The sequence below is a fragment of the Alnus glutinosa genome, chromosome 11 (assembly GCF_958979055.1).
Source record: "Alnus glutinosa chromosome 11, dhAlnGlut1.1, whole genome shotgun sequence".
Lineage (NCBI taxonomy): Eukaryota > Viridiplantae > Streptophyta > Magnoliopsida > Fagales > Betulaceae > Alnus > Alnus glutinosa.
Window position 1 is genome coordinate 4,291,825 of NC_084896.1, and position 20,184 is coordinate 4,312,008.

Consider the following 20,184-nt stretch of genomic DNA (forward strand, 5'->3'; position numbering starts at 1 on the left):
ATAAAACATTACTCCTCTTTTTACTCCTTTGTACACACACCATTTTTTTTTTTGCCCACTCTTCATGGAAATTCACTCACTTGCCGACACTTTCTTCTCCAGATTTCCATACCCCATCAACTTTTTTTACTTTTATTTTCCATATTTTATTCGAATTTTTTAGAGTAATCCCATTTGCTTTAAATAAGCTTGATCGTCACCTTAGCACTCATATTTTTTTTTCTTTTTTTAATTCCAAACCCCATCACCATTTGCTTAAATAATCTTGTTTGTAATATATTTTCTGGGTCTTGATTTTTAGTTGCAGTAGGTAGCTACGCTGATGCTGTTTGGCGGTATTTTCATATTTAAAACATGTTTGGCTCCAACAACATGTGGCCACAACACATGCAACTTTTAGGTATAATTTTATTGTCGGCTCCTGTTTATCGTTTGCTAGAACTTTTTTTTTGGGTAATTTTTTAATCTTTAGTGCAAAATGATGTGGGTTATTTCCTGTAGTATGATCTCATGGGTAGAATATTGAAGTTTTTCTTGGGAGTTTTTTATTAATTGGGATCTGGTTTAGTTACTGGTAATCTGTTGATTGGCACTATTTATAATAGTCTAAGGGGGGCATTAGAGTTGTTATTCTAGCTTTGAGTGAAAATGGTAGCCTTTTGCAGGGATTGGAATGATCTGTTCAAGAACTGGCAAGGTTAGTGACCAGAACAGTTCAAGAAGGAATATAATTTATAGATTTTTTTAGAGATTGAAAGATATTGATTAGAGGGAAAGAAAATACAATGACAGTTGAGGAGGAAGTGAAGGCTGTTGTGAAGAAAAATGTATTGGTTAGCATTCAAATGGACAGCCGTAGCAGAGAGCTGCTCAGCTGGGCTCTTGTGAAAGTAGCTGACCCTGGAGATTGCGTGGTTGCAGTTCATGTTTGTCGATGTTCTGGTAATGCCCTTGGAAAAATTTTGTATCTTTACAGCAATATGATCTTAATTTGCATATGCTTTCTTAATTCAAATATTTATCAACACAGATCAGGCTTCAAAAAACAAGAACTTGTTGGATGGTTATTTAGAAGTTTATGAAGGCCTATGTAGTGTAAAGAAGGTTAGTAATGCTTCCAGTTTCACTTTTTTCTCGTTTATTGCAGTATCAATGGTTGATTACCATTTGGCATACTCGATTTCAGGTTGATCTCAGCGGTCACATATTCACAGGAAGTTCAGTGAGAAAGGTTCTGGTGAGAGAGGCAAAGAGCCATGCTGCTGTGGCTGTAGTTGTAGGGATAAGCAAGCAAAAAGCTCTCGGGTAGGGGAGAACTAGAACCCCAACTTTTCATTGGGTTTAGCCTGTTTGATTCTTTTCTGCTTACTCTAAACAGATATCGTTTTCAGGGGTTGGACTTCCATGGCGAAATATTGCACCAAGAGATTGCCTTCAACAACCGATGTTTTGGCTATCCACAATGGGAAAATTGTCTTCGGAAGGTTCACCAATAGCCAACTACCAGGTTTGGTATTTTTTTGAAAGGACCAGGTTTGGTATTTGTTTCCTGGTTAATTAAAGACACCCATCTTGTAGATCATACAGATATATCATTATCATATAATGAATTTGCTTTCGATTATTTCAGGTCTTAAAGGGGATCTAAAACCAAGTTTTAGTCTAATACAAGTTCCCACTTCCAAAGAATGCCAATCTGAATTTGGTGACTCTGAGGCAGAGTCAGAGATATCCATTTCCAAAGTGGTTCAAAACTCAATTGATGAAGACTTGAAGGATGAAGTTTTCAACCATGCCTGCAAAAGCAACGAACTTTCTTTGATATCGACTTCTATACATGCAAGAGACCCTTCGGAGCAAAGGCCGCTTGGTTGGCCATTACTCCGCAGAGCTAGTTCATCAATTCCACAAGCCCCACGTACAAGGAACTTGTCTGTGGTGCAATGGGTAATGAGCTTACCAGATCGTTCCCCACAGCTAAGTCCTCAATGTTCAACTATTGAAGAGAGCCCATTGGAAGGCGATATCAGTGAGATTTTGGATGAGAGTATTAAAACTGGTGTATCTGCATCGTTTGAGCTTCCAAAAGGCTTGGAGCATCTCCTCAAAACAGACTCATCAGTTTGCAAATGGTTCAGTCATGAGGTTCTGAAAACTTCAACTTCTCAGTTCTCCTCAGGTGACTACCTTTTATCCTCAGATTACTCATTGCAATGTCTTTTTTCCTTTGTAGAAATTTGTAATAAAATGGAAAATAGCGAAAGAAAGAATTTTGGGGTGGTTCGGTATTAGACACCTACGATCACCACCAAGAATTGCCCTATGTGATCTTATAATTTCTTAATGATGTTCACATTACAAATGACCTATAAATAAATTGGGGTAGATGACGACAATACAAATAAGGTAATCAAATCCTTTTGATTTGAGATAAGGAAATTATCAAAACCTATATAAAATTTTCCTTTTGTAACAGAAAATATGATTGGGAAAGGAGGTTGTAACCGTGTATATAAGGGGATGCTCCCAGATGGTAAGCCAGTGGCAGTAAAGATTCTGAAGTCAAGCAAAGAAGCATGGAAGGATTTCGCCTGTGAAGTTGATATCATCTCCTCATTGAAGCACAAACACATCACGGCCTTGCTTGGGGCCTGCATGGAAGATAATGCTCTAATCTCGGTTTATGACTTCTTGCCAAGAGGAAGCTTAGAGGAAAACCTACATGGTAAAGCTTGAATAGATTTTATGCATTTCTTTTTCTTTTCTTTTTCACTTTCTAAAAGTTGCCAGAAACCATACTATATCAGTTAATATATGATGCAGGTAAGAACAAAGATAAATCCATATTATCATGGGAAGTGAGATTTAACATAGCTGTTGGGATTGCTGAAGCTCTAAATTACCTGCATAATGAATGTTCTCGGCCTGTTATTCATAGAGACGTCAAGTCTTCAAACATTCTTCTCTCCAATGGGCTTGAACCACAGGTACTACTCCACCAGACTAATACAGATGGTAATTGAAAATAATACGTTGTCACAGATGTGTGATATGACAAATTGTTATTGTTGTGTGACAGTTATCTGATTTTGGGCTTGCGATTTGGGGGCCAACAAATTCTTCGTTTGTGACACAAAGCGATGTATTAGGAACATTTGGTTATCTTGCTCCTGAATATTTCATGTATGGGAAAGTAAGTGACAAGATTGATGTGTATGCCTTTGGTGTAGTGCTTCTTGAATTGATATCAGGAAGAAAACCAATTAGCTCCGAGACTCCCAAAGGACAAGAGAGCTTGGTCATGTGGGTAAGAGCCTCCTCCATTAATAGAATTTCTGCTTGTATTAGTTATGTGGATGAATAACATTTAATACAATGAGTGCAGGCAAAGCCAATAATAGAAAGTGAAGATGTAAAAGGTATATTGGATCCAAACTTGGACGGAAAATATGATGAGGTTCAGCTGCAGAGAATGGTTCTTGCAGCAACCCTCTGCATCACACGGGCAGCTAGGCTTCGGCCTAAAATGAGCCAGGTAATAACATTGCAATTTTGAAGATGTTTTGCATTAAGCAATACTCCAAATATAAGTTTTCATTAATATTAGAGTGAAAGCTACTCAAACAGATTCAAGCTAACGTATTGATTAAATGATTAAATTCACAATTTCCTATCAGTTTAAGCTTTTGGAACAATTTGTGATTTAACAGTTGAACTTTTCCAGATACTAAAGCTCCTAAAAGGGGATAAATATGTCGAAGAATGGGATAACTCTCAACATGGTGATCTAAAGAATTTGGAAAGCCAGGACAATAATGATGACGAGGTTTATCCAAATTCTAGTGCAGAGTTACATTTGAGTCTTGCATTGCTTGATGTTGACGATGATACCACATCATATAGTAGTCTGGAGCAGAGCAACATTCTTTCTTCGGAAGAATACCTGAAAGGAAGATGTAGCAGATCATCTAGCTTTGATTAGCTTTAGGTGTACTCTCCAAAATACTATTTTTTGCAAACAAAAAAGAGGGCTAAGAGTCTAAGACTAAACTTTGTCAAATGAGTAGTTTGTACTGTACAGTTGAAAAAAATGTTGGCACCCGACTGTGAGGTGGTTTATAGATGGAAAATGTAAAAGTCCCCTTTAATGTGATATTATGATAGGATAAACCCTTAGCTTATCAACAACTAAATGGTACAGAATCTTGAGACAAACTTGAGAATTTCGTAAAAGTTCGATATGCTAGAGCTTGTGAAGCTTAATAGCCAAACTAGTTCTTGCTGGAAAAAAGGTGAAATAATTGTCTGCAAATTTGGATAGATATGACTGATTACATACCTATCGTAACAGTAATTGGCAATAAAATCTATAACTAGAAAAGGCTTGAGAGTATTTGCTCTAATGGCGACCAAGGGTGCAGTCAAAAGATGCGCAGCAACCATATATTATATACATGCATAGCCAGCTAATGGATTGTTGAGATTTTCATGTTCACTTGGCAGTCACTAAACTCAGATGCAAAAATTTATAACCACAAATTATAATGGCCAAAAAAAGTGATGGGGAATTTGAGTCTGAAGTGAAAGAGATTGCAGGATCTATGCATTGTACTTTTGCTGCATAATTAACTAGTTCTACATGTTAATAAATTCTGTTAATGTAAAACTGTACTGTATTTTTCCCGGTTCTATGAATTCAAGCACGTACAAGCCTGGAGTAAGATCTAGTAAAGGTTGCTCCTGCTGACGACAACATAGGTAGCTAATCCTGGTGGGGTTCTTGGTGAATAACCTGAGGCTTATATAAATAATGGATCAAATTAGCTAGTCTGGCAGAAGCATTTCCTTCTATGACAGTATGACAAAGAGCTCTACCATGTCAATGAGGTTGAAGTCTGATTCAGCATCTGTTTTCACAACCAAGTTTTTTATACAACTGTTGCATGCCAATAATCAACCAGATCAAATGGCCATAATTCTTCAATTAGACTACTGACCTCACCAATGGCAGTTTCAAAATGATATTGCAAATGGCAAAGCACATATGTCAGCCTTGGACAAATACTGAGCAGAAGGGTATGGGACGGTGCTTCCATGACAGAAGTCATCATTGTAAGCATTAATTTCTCTTGTCATGTTACTTATGTGCTGCCTTCTTTGAAAGAGCCACTCTTGATCATCAAACTTAGGGTGCTTAGTCTGTAAGGGAGGGGGAATCCAATTCACAATTAATGTCCTATATTGTGATTCTATCTGCATTAAGCCACTTCCAGAGAAGGTGGATGCTGGAGCTGTTTCGGCATTCTCATTAGCGACAACCTCAATTCGAGAAGAGGAGTGACACCTCTCTCTGGTAGGTCCAGAAGCCATTTCCTCGGCAAGTGTTGTGGACATACCAAGAGTAGAATAAAATTGATCTTTGTTGGGTCTCAGAGCCATTTCAAAATCCTCTTGGACAAGTTGATCCATCCACCTGGGAGTAGAACAAACTGGTTTGCTGGATTGTTCAGAAAGACTGCTGTTCTCCAACCTTGGGACTTCATATTTCCTATTCTTTTGGTTGTCACTTTTTTCCCGACTTCTCTTGTTCTTGTCATCCTTGTGCCTACTTTTCCGACTCTGCATTTCCCACATCTCACCATCTTCCCTTCTTTTCTTTTTCTCTTTGTTCTTTTTCTTTTCCTTCTCAGCCTTTAACCTTTCTCTGTTGACCTTCAGAGCACAACAGAAAAACCGTCACTTTGAAATAAGCTAAACTGGTATATGAAAGAAAAAGGCAGCACCAATCTAATTCATTAGCTCTCATACTTCAGTAACTCCAAAGATGTAAGCCTTAGTAACATATATTGGGAATAGCTTCATATTCCCTAATCTGAATATAACGACACGTGCTTCCTTTTATAAACATGCAAATCAGATTCATTCTTGAGTTTTCTCCCGCTCACCTCTGATATTTCTGCAATAAACTACGTAATTTCAAACAACACCCCATGCTGAACAGTGTCCTAATTTAGAACTAGTCACTATCACTTTAAAGTCAAGAAGGTCCACAGTATGATGTGCAGCAATTGTTCATGTTATGAACAAAAAGCTTTGCAAGCATGGAGTTCATAGTGTATTCTTAAACGAACCCCTTTCTTGTTGGATCATACCACTACTCTACGAACCCTATTTTGGGAAGCTCATCCACATTTTGTGAACATATCATGAACTTCAGGCCAATCAATACACAAATTACTGAGTTATCTCAACTCTATCATTGCTTTTAAAAGAGTTACAATTTACTTCTTACCTATACATGCCACCCAGAGTCTCATCAATAATTCTTAATACTATGAACAATGAACAATGCCTGTCACTGCATTGAACTCTGAAGATGTCATCTAATTTCTAAGTTCACAAGTCATGGAATCGCCCATGGCCCTACGGTATGCCGCAGAAGCTTGTGAAAGCACAACGAAATCAGGACATAAAGGTCCATAAACAACTCTACATTAAAATAGACCTTTGATGTTAGTGCATAACATAAAGAAAACGTGCATTTATATGCCCAAAAAAAAAAAAAAATCTATTTTAAATTTGTAAATAATGCTTTCCTGCTGCCTACTTATGCGAGACAAAAGGCACATCTAGCATCACTTTGATATCAATTGACACTGCTGTAAATGAAGAGTTAGAGACATCAGTAATCATGATATTTGAACTTCAAGTGAAAAGAAATTCTGACAGAGAGCTTCCATTAGTGTAATTCCCTGAATTAATAAAACTATGTTTATCTCTACAACATTGTCATTAGTACATTACTTGTTTCTATAAAATAGAATGCTACTAAATCCATTACCCTAGCAAATAAGACTATAGTCAATTGATCCAAGATCTCTTATTGTATTGCTATTTCAGTTAGCATTCTCAGTATTATGCCTTTGCAGAGAATTAAAACCCCCATGCTCTTTAGCACAAGATTTTGAATCTCACGTGTCTACCATGTCACCACCAAGGCATCTTGAAAGTAAAACATATTCCAGAGAGGCACAAGTTGAAAATCTTTTCTAAGTTTCCATGATACTGAAGGTCCCAAATACCTTTCAAAGAACTTTAAAGCTTCAAAATCAGAACTACCACCAGCTGCAAACCCCAGCTAAAAGAGAAAAGTTCTGGCGGCAATTAACACAATGAACTGCACTGAATTCTCTACATTTTAATTTTTTTTTTTATGACGAGGAACCCCTTCAAGGTAGGGCCACTTCGTGTACCCACCCTTATCAAGTAAACCTTAGATCTGTGTAAAGTACCCCCTCCACACAGATTGGGCCCCAATGAATTGTTTGCACCCAAGAGGATTCGAACCTTAGTAGACCTCATGGGACTACCACAAAGACCAATGTCCTTACCACTTGAACCAACCCCTTGGGGTTAATTCTCTACGGTTTAATATCAATGAAAAAACCAACATTTTTCCTGATTCCTGAACTCAATGAAAGACCAAAAGTCATTCAACAATTAAGAATTATTCAGAAAACCCCAAAGAGAACTTTAAACCCCACTAGCACAGGAAAAAGAAAAAGACTATACTTTTATATTACACAGTAACATATTATGCTTTCATTCTCTTTCAAATAAGCATCATTATCTAGTTCATGTTTCCAATCTAAAGAAACAATGCTCTAATGGTTTGTGTTCATGAGAAGTAAGAAATACTAAGAACCATAAAGGGACAAAAGTCATCAGAAGCCAATGACTAAACTAAAATTGAGATGTGATTATCTTAATTAGTTGAAAGGAGTTGCAAAAACAAAATGTGTTTAAGTTCTCCAATAAGTTTAAGTCTCCAATAGAACAGGATTGGACAGCAAGACGGAGCATGGTGACTTGTGATTTTAGAGGCCTGCAGAGGGCTGAATTGCAAAAGACATTGCAGCCCATTCTGAGGTCACTCAGTCAAATTTTATTAATTTTCCTTGATTAAATGCAACAGCATTGCTATGGATGATGGAATTGTTCTATCAACTACCAAAACAAGCAGCATAAAAATACTTTTTCACCCGTATGTGTTATCCCCAGTAAAAACAACACCAAATCAACCAGTAAAAACATTTACACACAAAGAATATGAATCCAATTCCTCTCCTCATTGAAGATTCTGTCATCACCAAATACACATACCTTGAAAGATAACAACAAACCATTATGTGAACTGAATAAGGCAGTAACAGTAGAGCATAAGTTGCCCAAACAAACCTTAATCAGTTCTATAAGGGCCTCGCCACCCACACCGTTCCACACGTACCCAGGTGGAGGGAATGGTATGCACCGGGACATTGATCCTAAAGACTTAAACTTGAAGGCGATCAACACCCTTTATCATAACCACAAGCATCCTAAAACTATAGTACTTCACAACAGAAATATCAAAAGGAAAAGTAAACCTCTCTGCCTTTTTGAAAGCCCACCATGCTCTTTTCCTTTTTCTTGTTCTTGTACATTATCTTTTCTGGGGTGCTTTTGTTTAAACTGTGAGCAAGATCCCTTGACCTAGAAACTCAAAGGGTTAGAGGGTTTCCGTGAAATTTGGGATTTGGATAATTCTTCGAAGTTTCCGTACAGACCAAGTAACCGGAGAGAAGCAGTTTGTCACGTTTGTGATTGTTTGCTTTTTGGCCCGGTGTCTATCTTTCCAAATTTGTCATACGTAACGTCGCACCAAGATCATATATATATATATATATATATATATATATTTTTTTTTTTTTTGGATGAACAAGATCATATTTTTGGTGTCCTCAAGGTAGCTCAATCGGCTGGTGACCACGCCTCATGAAGCGGATGTCACTAGTTCGAATCTCCCCTCCCCCCTCCTCTTGGTGGACATGTCAAAAAAAAAAAAAATCATATTTTTGGTAAGAGCTATATAGTAACACCATCAAAATAAACCTGATTGGATCAGCCGGGTTTTAATAAATCAGCTAGTTGGACAATGGTTCGGATACGAGTGCTTGTACCCAGAAAGTGGACCAATTACCCCATCGAGGGTGCTCTCCGGATAGTTAAGGCAATCAGAAGTTTGGTGTTAGCAAATGATTGCACCGGGAACGCTGTTGAAACACGTAATACAAAGTACATTTGCCCCAACGAGTATGGGGATTCAATAGGTAGGATCTTCGACATTTATTAGGATCTCTAGCATTTATTAACTTAAGTACTTAACAGGGTCAAATCAAGCCAGAGGCTAGATTAGGTGTCAGTTCAGTACACCTAACTCAAGCCTTGTACACCATACCAGGAGTCTAAACGACGTGCCTAATCACTGTTCACATTATACCGGATTACTGTACACCCATGCCGAAAAATCAATAATCCCAGAAGATGGTGAACCTCTTACATGCTAACTGATCCAAAGGGAAGCATAAATAGATAGTAAAGACAAGTCTCACCTAGCTCTCTAATAGCATTTACTCACCCTCATAAAAGTTCTCGCTGACTTAACTGTCGGAGGAGGTTATGCCGGGCAACCCCCAGCAGTCCTTTGTTATTTTGCAGATTTGCTTACTTGGTCATTTGGAGAACCAATTAGGAGCTGACACGCCACTATACTGAAAACTGTCTCAACATTAGTCATTTAAAACAAAAAAAAAAAAAAAAAAAGAAAGAGAAAATGTGAATCACTACTTCAGTCTGTATGACATGGGTGAACTCATATTTGAAATTGAAAAAATCTTTACTGCCCATATCAATGAGGACCCATTTAAGATCATGTAAATCTTATATGATTGAATGGTTTAATTCATGGTATTGAGGGTTAAAATATTAATTAAATAAATTATCATGTTGTATCATTTTAAATATTTTGGATAATTAATGATTTTAGTGTGGAGGAAATAAAATCACATAACATAATCCCTTTGAGATATGATATTTTGCCACCCCAAGACACAACTCTTGATCACCTTGCCCACCATGTGACAAGGTGGTCCCCTAGCTAGCTTTAGAGTTTTTTTTTTTTTTTTTTTTTCAAAAAGAAAAAGTAAAGTAAAGTAAAAATTGTCACGTAAACAAAGGTGGTTCGGAGTTGTGTTTTGGGGTGGCAATGTACCATATTTCAATCCATTTTCACCATAGATAAATAATTGGTATACAACTGTTGACACAATTCCCGTACAACTCAAATAACTTTTTTTCAAATTAATCATTTGATGTGTTTTCTTACATATGGGTTTCACATACCCAATGGTTGATTTTAAAAAAAATTGTTGAAATTGTACAGAAGTTGTAAACGTATCATATTTCCTCACTATAATATCCTATCAAGAAATGATTCTTCGACATCTTTGAGAACTCTTTTACACCTCATCCTATGTGGCGACATTTTTTTATTTTATTTTTTTATCAACCAAGTTTTAGTGACAGATTTAAAATGAAAAAAATGACGTCACGTAGGATGAGGTGTATCAGAGATGTAGGATAATCATTTCTCTATCCTATATAAGCTACAAGAGGATGGGGTGAGAATAAAGAAATGATTGTTGTACAACTCCAATAATTATTATTTTTTATTTTTTTTCATTCTTTTCTTTCTTTCATACTAACCATTGGACCTGTTTTCATAAATGTGAGTTATACATATCCAATGATTAATTTTAAAAAAAAATTGTTGGAGTTGTACAAGAATTATAAGCATATCATATCTTGTGGGAATAAGAGTCTACACGCGGGCAGATGTTAACCGCTCGCATCCGTTATAGCAATTATCTATTATTCGCACATGCAGATGCGGTTAAAAAAAAACACTATCCGCATATACGGTCAATAACCGCATCTGCAACCCTTTACATATAAAATTAATTTTTTTTATATTATATTATATTTTATATTGTGCAGCAGGTGTTGTAGATGGTTTGGCTGGCTGTGCTTCTTTCTCTTGTGACACTTGGACAAAGAGATAAAAATAATGTGAAATCAATATATTTTCAAAACATTAGATTTAAAAAAAAAAATTAAAACAAGCTCAAAACACTAAAAACTGGCTCAAATTAAATATTTTTAAAATCATTTAAAATATGCCTAATAGAGAACCAAAGAAAGCAAAAAAGATTAAAATAGACTCAAAACTCAAAAGGCCTACTACTTAGTGTGCGGATAGTAAATGCTAAGGCTTTGCTATTAGCTAGAACTACGAACTTACAAGATCTTAGTCTTGTTTCTCATATCTAAATAATCTCCTGCTTTTTTCTTTCTTTTTTTTTTTTTATTTTTTTTTATTTTTTTATTTCCTATTGTGTTTTACTTTATTATTCTTACCCCTCCTTGTATCTCATATCTATCAGACAATTTAGTTGAAATCGTGTTATTGATAGAGACCAAAATATGTAATTACATTTTGAGAATAATATAATTAAAATGCATGAAGCACTCTAAATGTAACGATCCAAGAAAAAACACTATTATATTTGCGCTATCATTCCAAAAAGATTAGTCAATTTAGAGTTTTTTATAATTTTTTATAAAGCTCAGTTTTATCTAATAACTAAGTAATGTGAGACTTAATTAGCACTCATGACTATATTTTATAAATCACCCACTCGGCCACTTCATGTGAGCTACTCATCTTTCTAATTTAGGACCGGGATGTTAAACTAAATTTTGTCGTTACAATTTTTTTTTTTTTTTTTTTCTGCCCCCAAATTCTTAAACTTGTGCCCTCTATCTTCTATACACATTACTTTTTCTTTTCTTTTTTTTCCTGGGAATTAAAGCATAACTCAAAATTTTAGTGAAAATCACGAGGACAAGATCATCAATTAAATGTTCCTGTTGATGAAATTCTTGACATAGATTAAGGGCTCATATTGGACTGTCATACAATTGAGAGTTGTTTTGCTAACACAAATGCAATGATTAATTAATGACAATTTAAGATAGAATAGGTGGACTTCTTCAATTCTTTTTTTCTTTTTTGAATTGAATAGATCGAGCCTATATACAACACAAAGTCAATCAGAAGAAAAGCAAACGCATTAGAATGGAGGCATCCAATTTGCACTGAGGTTGGCATATTAGAATCATGTTCCCCCTGAGATTGGAATTAAAAAAGGAGTGGGACTAAGATCTCTTGTAAGTTGTAAGCTCTAGCTATCACCAAAGTCTTGCCTCCAACTTTAGTCAAAATTCAAATTCGTCGACCTTTTTGTGCATGGCCAAACTCATCTATTTTCATCATGGCATCTCCACCAAAAAAAAAAAAAAAAATGAAGAAAGAAAAACATGAGGTCGGTCAGAAAGGCCCATGCATACATGGGCAGTTGAGGATGAGAGAAAAAGCGAAAGCAAAAAGAAAGTTAAAATACACAAAGAACTTTGGGGTAGTTCGGTAACTTCGGTGTTAGAATTTGATGTCCACCATGCTACGTCTTGTTCTTATTGACTTGATTATTCTTTACAATACAAAAGTCTATTTATAGAAAAATGAAAAAGTATTAGCCTAATACGGAAAACATATATTCTAACCAGAGATAACGACGTTATTAAAGTCAGACAAAGCTGGATTTGTTATTGGGTAAAACCAAAAATTGACTATTTTCTCTACAATAAATTGATGTATGTTAGATTTCTACGATAAATTTTGTGGATGCCAAAATTTTCACAATGACTTGTCGGTCTCAAGTTGAATCAAGCTGCTGGTTACTTGGAATAAGAAGTTGTTTAACTGGGTTCCAGTAAAGAACCTGCAAGGCAAAGGTACGTCGGGAGTGTCCCGATGACGCCTCCTCCGACAATCAAGTTAGTATGAATTCTAAAGGTACTCGAGAGAAAAAGAGAGAGAGTGAGTTTTTCGTAAAGACGTTGTTCACCTTGTGTACCTACTTTTACCCATATGTTCTGCGTACTATTTGTATTTCCGTACTTCATTTATGGCCTGGAAATAAAAGTCCAATCATTTCTCACTATTGTATTTGCTTTTTCAGGGTAATGACGGTAGGTCATCAATTACCAGGATTCACATTAAATGAGGAGATCACTTCATTTAATGATTCTGTCCTTATCCCCATTAAGTCTAATGTTACCCTTCGGACTGCCGGTCAGCCTTAAATTCTTATTTAATAACCCTTTTCTAAGGGTATTCGTAGGGATTTCCCTAACAAATTTGGTGTTACGTACTACAGATAGCTAATCATTTGAAACTTACATTTATGAGAGAAGGCTACTAATTAAGATAAAGACTAATATTGTTTGAGGAATTTCTTTTGGCAAATATATATTCACCGATTTGGAAATAAATTAACAAGATTTTAGGCCATTAAAAATAAACCTTTTTAATTTATTTTTGTGAATTAAGTTCTTATAAATAATTAGCTGAACCAAGTTGATCGAGCTCGATGATATGCATATCCTTTGAAGGAGCTTAATTAAGGTCTGCCCTATCAGTGGAGTACATTTGATCATGACTGCAAGTGGCTTGACCAAGCAGCTAGCCATGTGACAAAGTGGCAGATGGAGGTCTTCGTGAGTTTTCTTCGAGTGGAAATTCCTTCTCCACTGTTGAGCTGCAAGTACTTGAAGAAGATAATACATTGTTTAGGGTCCCCTCAACTGAATAAAGGGAATATATTTATTCATCTAAAAAAAGAAAAGGGATATATTCCATTTATGGGCAGCAAAATGATGCACTTGACGAGAAGAAAAACTATACAATAAAACAGCAACCCGAATCTAGTCTCAATTCTTTTAGTACTACTGCATGCCTATAAATAGAAACTCTAAGAGTTCCCATTGGAGCAGGAATACTTGAGAAGAAGTGAGGCCTAACATGAAGATTAAAGTTTTGTTTGATAGCCAAGAATGACTTGCCTGCTATATATACTCGCAAGAGGTTAAAGCGTTTGCATTGGAAATTAACCTTGCTCGATTTCCACGCAGGTCATTTTGGCTAAACTGACAAGCTTTTTTCTTTCATGTTAGGCTTTCTCTTTTTCACCAACAAGATTTTGAGATATTATATATCATAGACTTGAAGTATTACTTATATGGTGATTGTTCAGCTCACAGCCAAAGCAAATTAAGAGGAAGAGAGATCTAACATGAAGATAAGATTTCCATTTGGTAGCCAAGAATGACTTGCCTATGCTACTTACAAGAGGTTAAAATGATTTGTATTGTTTGAAACCCATATTTGGTTTCCACGCAAGTCATTTTGGCTAAACAGATAAGCTCTTCTCTTTCATGTTAGGTCTTCTCTTCTTGACCATTAACAAGCTTTTGAAACATTACAAGTCATGGAGCCACAACATTATTTGCACCCTACATTGGAGATTGTTCAATAAACATTACAAGCTTACAAGGAAGTAAGATCTAACATGAAGATAAGAGTCTTGTTTGGTAGTCAAGGATGACTTGCCTGCTACTTGCAAGAGGTTAAAGTTAAAGTGACTAATCATCTCTAAATACTTTTTTTTTTTGGGTTTCCACGCAAGTCACCTAGGCTAAACTAACAAGCTCTAACTTTTCATGTTAGGCCTTCTCTTCTTTATCATCATCTTTTGATACCTTACATGTCATGGAGCCACAACATTATTTGCACACTTCATTGGAGACTGTTCAATATATAATACAAGCTTACAAAGAAGTAAGGTCTAACATGAAGATAAGAGTCTTGTTTGGTAGCCAAGGATGACTTCCCTGCTACTTGCAAGAGGTTAAAAGTTAAAGTGATTGGTATTGTCTAGAAACCTTATTTGGTTCCCACGCAAGTCACATTGGCTAAACTGACAGACTCTTCTCTTTCATATTAAGCCTTATCTTCTTCACCAACAAGCTTTTGATACATTACATCTCCTAGAGCCAGAGTATTATTGTGCCCTACGTTGAGAATATTCAATACAAGCTTACATAAAGTAAGGTTTAACATGAAGATAAGAGTCTTGTTTGGTAGCCATGGATGACTTGCCTGCTACTTGCAAGAGGTTAAAGCTAAAGCGACTAAAATTGTCTAAATACCTTTTTTGGTTTCCACGCAAGTCACCTTGCCTAAACTGACAAGCTCTTCTCTTTCATGCTAGGCCTTTTCTTCTTTATCAACAACTTTTTGATACATTACATGTCATGGAGCCAAAACATTATTTGCACCCTACATGGAGACTGTTCCATATACAATACAAGCTTATAAGGAAGTAAGGTCTAACATGAAGATAAAAGTCTTGTTTGGTAGCCAAGGATGACTTGCCTGCTACTTGCAAGAGGTTAAAGCTAAAGTGATTAAAATTGTCTAAATACATTTTCTAGTTTCCACGCAAGTCACTTTGGCTAAACAGACAAGCTCTTCTCTTTCATGCTAGGTCTTCTTTTCTTTATTAACAGTTTTTTGATACATTACATGTCATGAAGCCAGAGCATTATTTGCACCCTACATTGAAGACTGTTCAATATACAATACAAGCTTACAAGGAAGTAAGATCTAACATGAAGATAAGAGTCTTGTTCGGTAGCCAAGTATGACTTGCCTATTATTTGCAAGAGGTTAAAGCTAAAATGACTAAAATTGTCTAAATACATTTTCTAGTTTCCACGCAAGTCCCCTTGGCTAAACTGACCAGCTCTTCTCTTTCATGCTAGGCCTTTTCTTCTTTATTAACAGCTTTTTGATACATTACATGTCATGGAGCCAAAGCATTATTTGCACCCTACATTGAAGACGGTTCAATATACAGTACAAGTTTACAAGGAAGTAAGGTCTAACATGAAAATAAGAGTCTTTGTATGGTAGCCAATGATGACTTGATTGCTACTTGCAAGAGGTTAAAAGTCGAAGTGATTGGTATTACCTAGAAACCTTATTTAGTTCCCACGCAAGTCACATTGTCTAAACTGACAGGCTCTTCTCTTTCATGTTAAGCCTTTTCTTCTTCACCAACAAGCTTTTGATACAGTACATCCCCTGGAGCCAGAGTATTATTGTGCCCTACATTAGAGATTGTTCAGTACAAGCTTACAATGAAAGTAAGGTCTAACATGAAGATAAGAGTCTTGTTTGGTAGCCATATTAACAGCTTTTTGATACATTACATGTCATGGAGCCAAAGCATTATTTGCACCCTACATTGAAGACGGTTCAATATACAGTACAAGTTTACAAGGAAATAAGGTCTAACATGAAAATAAGAGTCTTTGTATGGTAGCCAATGATGACTTGATTGCTACTTGCAAGAGGTTAAAAGTCGAAGTGATTGGTATTACCTAGAAACCTTATTTAGTTCCCACGCAAGTCACATTGTCTAAACTGACAGGCTCTTCTCTTTCATGTTAAGCCTTTTCTTCTTCACCAACAAGCTTTTGATACAGTACATCCCCTGGAGCCAGAGTATTATTGTGCCCTACATTAGAGATTGTTCAGTACAAGCTTACAACGAAAGTAAGGTCTAACATGAAGATAAGAGTGTTGTTTGGTAGCCAATGATGACCTGCCTGCTACTCGGAAGAGGTTAAAGTTAAAGTAACTAATATTGTCTAGATACTTTTTTTGGTTTCCACGCAAGTCACCTTGGCTAAACTGACAAGCTCTTTTCTTTCATGCTAGGCCATCTCTTCTTTATCAACAACTTTTGATACATTACATGTATCAAACCCAACATTAGATGACTGTTCAATATACAATACAAGCTTACAAGGAAGTAAGGTCTAACATGAAGAAAAGAGTCTTGTTTGGTAACCAAGGATGACTTAGCTTGCCTGCTACTTGAAAGTGGTTAAATGTTAAAGTTATGTGTATTGTCTAGAAACATTATTTGGTTTCCACGCAAGTCACATTGGTTAAACTGACAAGCTCTTCTCTTTCATGTTGGGCTTGTTTGGTAAGGGAAGGGGAATTGGTAACAGGAGTTAGAATTGATAGATGTGATATAAAGTACAAAGAATTTGTATAGAAAAGTAAAAAAAAATTGTATTGTAGTGAATTTTTTTATTTAAATAATAAAAAAAATTATTGATATGATATAAAGTTGAAATATTTTAAATTTAGTTATTTTTAGGAAGGGGAATGTTCATTTGTCAAACAAGACCTTAAGTCTTCTCTTCTTCCCTAACAAGCTTTTGATACGCTACATCTCCCGGAGCCAATGACTTCCAATGACATTTATTTTAATATTATTTCAAAACATTTGGCTTTAATTGAATTTAATAAATTGAATATTTTGATAGTTAACTTTATCAATTAAAATATTAATAGCATTTATTAAAACTACATAAACATTTAAAATATTTATTGTTTAATAATTTTAAAAAGTGAAAAACTAAATCAATAAAAATATATTTTTAAATCCTAGATTTGGATATGAACAACACAGCAACGTACGTTACATTGCTATCTTCGAGGCATGCGTTTCAGTCAAATCAAGCATTTCATTAAGTCATGCGTTACTAGTATGCGTTATGAGAGACTTGAACCAGCAAACACTACTTCCAAGGCATGCGTTATTACAACGTCAATATTAACAAAATTCCAGCAGTATAATTGATCCTTAAAAAAAAAAAAAAAAAATCGTCTTATTTATCAATCACGACATGGGGTATCACAAATGAGAAATATTTACTTTCATTTTCATTTTTTTTTTTTTTTTGTTCATATCTAACAAAAGATGTTCGGGAAAAATAATTGGTGTATAACTCTTGACACACTTTGTTTACATGGTAGTTTATTCATTTTTTTACAATATTTTCACTCTCGACACAAGTTTTGTTATTGGGGTGGACAATTCGAGTTGTCGTGTCAGATTCCGGTCAACTCGATTAGGCCAATCCATACCCGACATGATTATTAATTCGATTAAAATTCGTAACCCGAACACAACACGACTAACCAGTCGGGTTACCCGACACAACACGATACGATATTTTTTAAAGATTTTTCCAAAGCAGAATTGTGTTTACTTTTATATATATATAATTTTTAATAAGTAAAACAGGTTGAACCCGTCAACCCGAGAGTTGGCGGGTCGGTGGGTGACCCATTTATAATCGTGTCAGTAAACGGGTTAGCCCGCCAATTCGTTTAGCATAAACTCTAACCCTGTAATATCGTGTCATGTTCGTGTTGGGTTCGCAGGTTCAACCCAAATTGCACACCCTAGTTTTGTACAACTTTGCCTATGGGACAGTTTATTTTTATTTTTTTTTTAATTTTTTTTTTTTCAAGAAAATGACCAATCTAGCATTTTTCCCTAGTCTTTTTTGAAAAAAATAAAATAAAATAAATTGTCTTGTAAACAAAGTTGGACAAGAGTTGTCCACCAATCATTTCTCGATATGCAAATATAACATTGAATTGAATTTGTGAGACCTACATGTGAGCCTCACGTATTCAATTATGAATTTGCAAAATAGATGTACAAAGATAGACAAGAGAATGACACCAAACACATTTTATCAGTCATCACAAATGGTAAATTTGAAAAACAGATAGATGGAAAATAGATGTATAACATATCTTTTAAAATAATTCCTTAGAGAAATGATATTTGTACATCTTTTTTTAAAATCAATCATTGGATCCGTAGGACCCATAAAGACCTATATGTGAGTCCTACAGAACCAATAGTTATTTTTTAAAAAAAAAAAAAAAAAGATGTACATTAAATACACAAAAGATATACATTAAATACACAAAAGATATACATCTAACATTATTTTGTTTCCATCTTTCGCTCATCTTTTGTCCGCCTTTTGTCTATCCCTGTACAAAAGATAGACACATCCTTCATTGAATATGTGAGAAGTGAGAACCGAGTAATTCTAAATGTACATTAAATGTCCAAAAAAAATGAAGTGATTTTTAAAATCACTATTGGGCATATGATTGATCAAATTGTGATTTTAAAAATCACATCAATTTTTGTATGGATACTTGATATATTTAGAATTACTGAGAAATGGACAAGAGAATGTAGGTCCCATAAATTTAATAGTAAATTTGCAAGTGAGATGGACAGAAGGTAAGTTATAGACCGATGCAATTGTAATTGATTTTACTCTTTGAATCAACACCTAATGTGTGCTAGATGCATGTTAAATAAATTTAAAGGTTAAATACATATTTGCCCCCTGTGCTTTACGACATTTATTTTTTGCCTCCTCAGTTTCACTTTTTATTAATTTTGGTACCTGTGGTATATGAAAAGACGGAAATGGTACCTCCGTCTAATTTCTCGTCCAAAACTAACGTTCACCCACGCCATTTTCTGTCATGTTGTTGTTGGAAACGATGTGTAAAGAATTGGGTTCTAGGCTTCAAATTCTTAGGTACCCAATGACGTGGGTGGACGTTAGTTTTGGACGGGAAATCAGACGGAGGTACCATTTTCGTTTTTTCATATACCACAGGTACCAAATTTGATAAAAAGTGAAACTGATGGGGCAAAAAATAAAGGTCGTAAAGTACAGGGAGCAAATATGTATTTAACCCTAAATTTAAAGTTTGATTTTGAAATTATTAACATTCCTTTTCAAGTCTTTGGTAGAAAATCTTCATTATGTTCCGATCCTTCTTAATTAAGCTGTTGATGGGTGTGGATGTTGTGGCACAAATTTCGGTAGGTAGTGTCTTGGCTTCTATGTGCTTTGTTCAACGGTACATCTATCATCCGGCAGTAGCTAGCGGAGGCCTATGGTGCTCGTCAGGTAATTGAGTTTGGACGATTTCTTGGCTTAAATTCAGTCCTATTGGAGGGTGATACTCTTGCGATCATTTCGGCCTCGGGTAGCACTGAGGTAGACGATGATAATTATGGAAGCCTCATTATAGATGCTAGAAATATCCTTAAGGGGTTTGGGTCTTGGGAATTAAGTTATATTAAACGTGAAGGTAATATGGTGGCACACATACTGGCGAAATTTGTTGTTTCATCTGAGCAATCTAAAATGTGGTTTGATTCTTAACCGACATGTCTGTCGGGACTTGTAAATTCTGAACTTTTTTCGTTAGCATTTTAATGAAATTACAAGATATATATTTTAACCATAGTTCCCAAACTCAACACAAACAATGGCTTCTTCAAGAATTCTCCTCTGCGTGTTTCTGATGTTGATCATCCCTAATCTTCAGACCGAAGCAAACGACTAAATTCCGTCGTCTCTCCCTAACGTTGGAGTTCGTAAATTTCTCTCTCTATTGTCTCTTACACCATTGATGTTTCCATGTTTTTC

The 20,184-nt window shown here is 35.5% G+C and overlaps 2 protein-coding genes across 6 annotated transcripts; one reads left to right on the forward strand and one right to left on the reverse strand.

The window, feature by feature from the left end:
- Positions 1–67: 67 nt before the first annotated feature.
- LOC133881746 (protein kinase STUNTED-like) lies at positions 68–4,271 on the forward strand. 5 transcript variants are annotated; one of them, XM_062320769.1, is made up of 12 exons: positions 68–400; positions 666–697; positions 793–942; positions 1,031–1,104; positions 1,187–1,305; positions 1,392–1,507; positions 1,631–2,179; positions 2,477–2,725; positions 2,824–2,987; positions 3,080–3,307; positions 3,386–3,535; positions 3,725–4,271. In XM_062320769.1, the coding sequence occupies exons 3-12, from the start codon at positions 846–848 to the stop codon at positions 3,980–3,982; spliced, it is 2,004 nt and encodes a 667-aa protein (XP_062176753.1). In that variant the 5' UTR covers positions 68–400; positions 666–697; positions 793–845; the 3' UTR covers positions 3,983–4,271. The 5 variants fall into 5 exon arrangements, with proteins under 5 accessions (XP_062176753.1, XP_062176752.1, XP_062176751.1 ...); XM_062320768.1 differs by having other exon boundaries at positions 69–400; positions 666–942; XM_062320767.1 differs by lacking the exon at positions 68–400 and having other exon boundaries at positions 579–697.
- Positions 3,815–8,560, reverse strand: LOC133881747 (uncharacterized). Its single transcript, XM_062320772.1, has 3 exons — positions 8,239–8,560; positions 4,998–5,712; positions 3,815–3,943 (listed from the first exon to the last, which is right to left on the reverse strand). The coding sequence occupies exons 1-2, from the start codon at positions 8,317–8,319 to the stop codon at positions 5,014–5,016; spliced, it is 780 nt and encodes a 259-aa protein (XP_062176756.1). The 5' UTR covers positions 8,320–8,560; the 3' UTR covers positions 3,815–3,943; positions 4,998–5,013.
- Positions 8,561–20,184: the final 11,624 nt, after the last annotated feature.

Excerpts from the sequence above, each read along its gene's own strand:
- LOC133881746 (XM_062320767.1), top strand. The coding sequence starts at position 649 with ATGGTAGCCTTTTGCAGGGATTGGAATGATCTGTTCAAGAACTGGCAA. Across the intron at positions 2,180-2,476 it reads AACTTCTCAGTTCTCCTCAG|AAAATATGATTGGGAAAGGA; the intron begins GTGACTACCTTT and ends CTTTTGTAACAG. Across the intron at positions 2,726-2,823 it reads CTTAGAGGAAAACCTACATG|GTAAGAACAAAGATAAATCC; the intron begins GTAAAGCTTGAA and ends TATATGATGCAG.
- LOC133881747 (XM_062320772.1), bottom strand. The coding sequence starts at position 8,319 with ATGTCCCGGTGCATACCATTCCCTCCACCTGGGTACGTGTGGAACGGT. Across the intron at positions 5,713-8,238 it reads CCCTTATAGAACTGATTAAG|GTCAACAGAGAAAGGTTAAA; the intron begins GTTTGTTTGGGC and ends TGTGCTCTGAAG.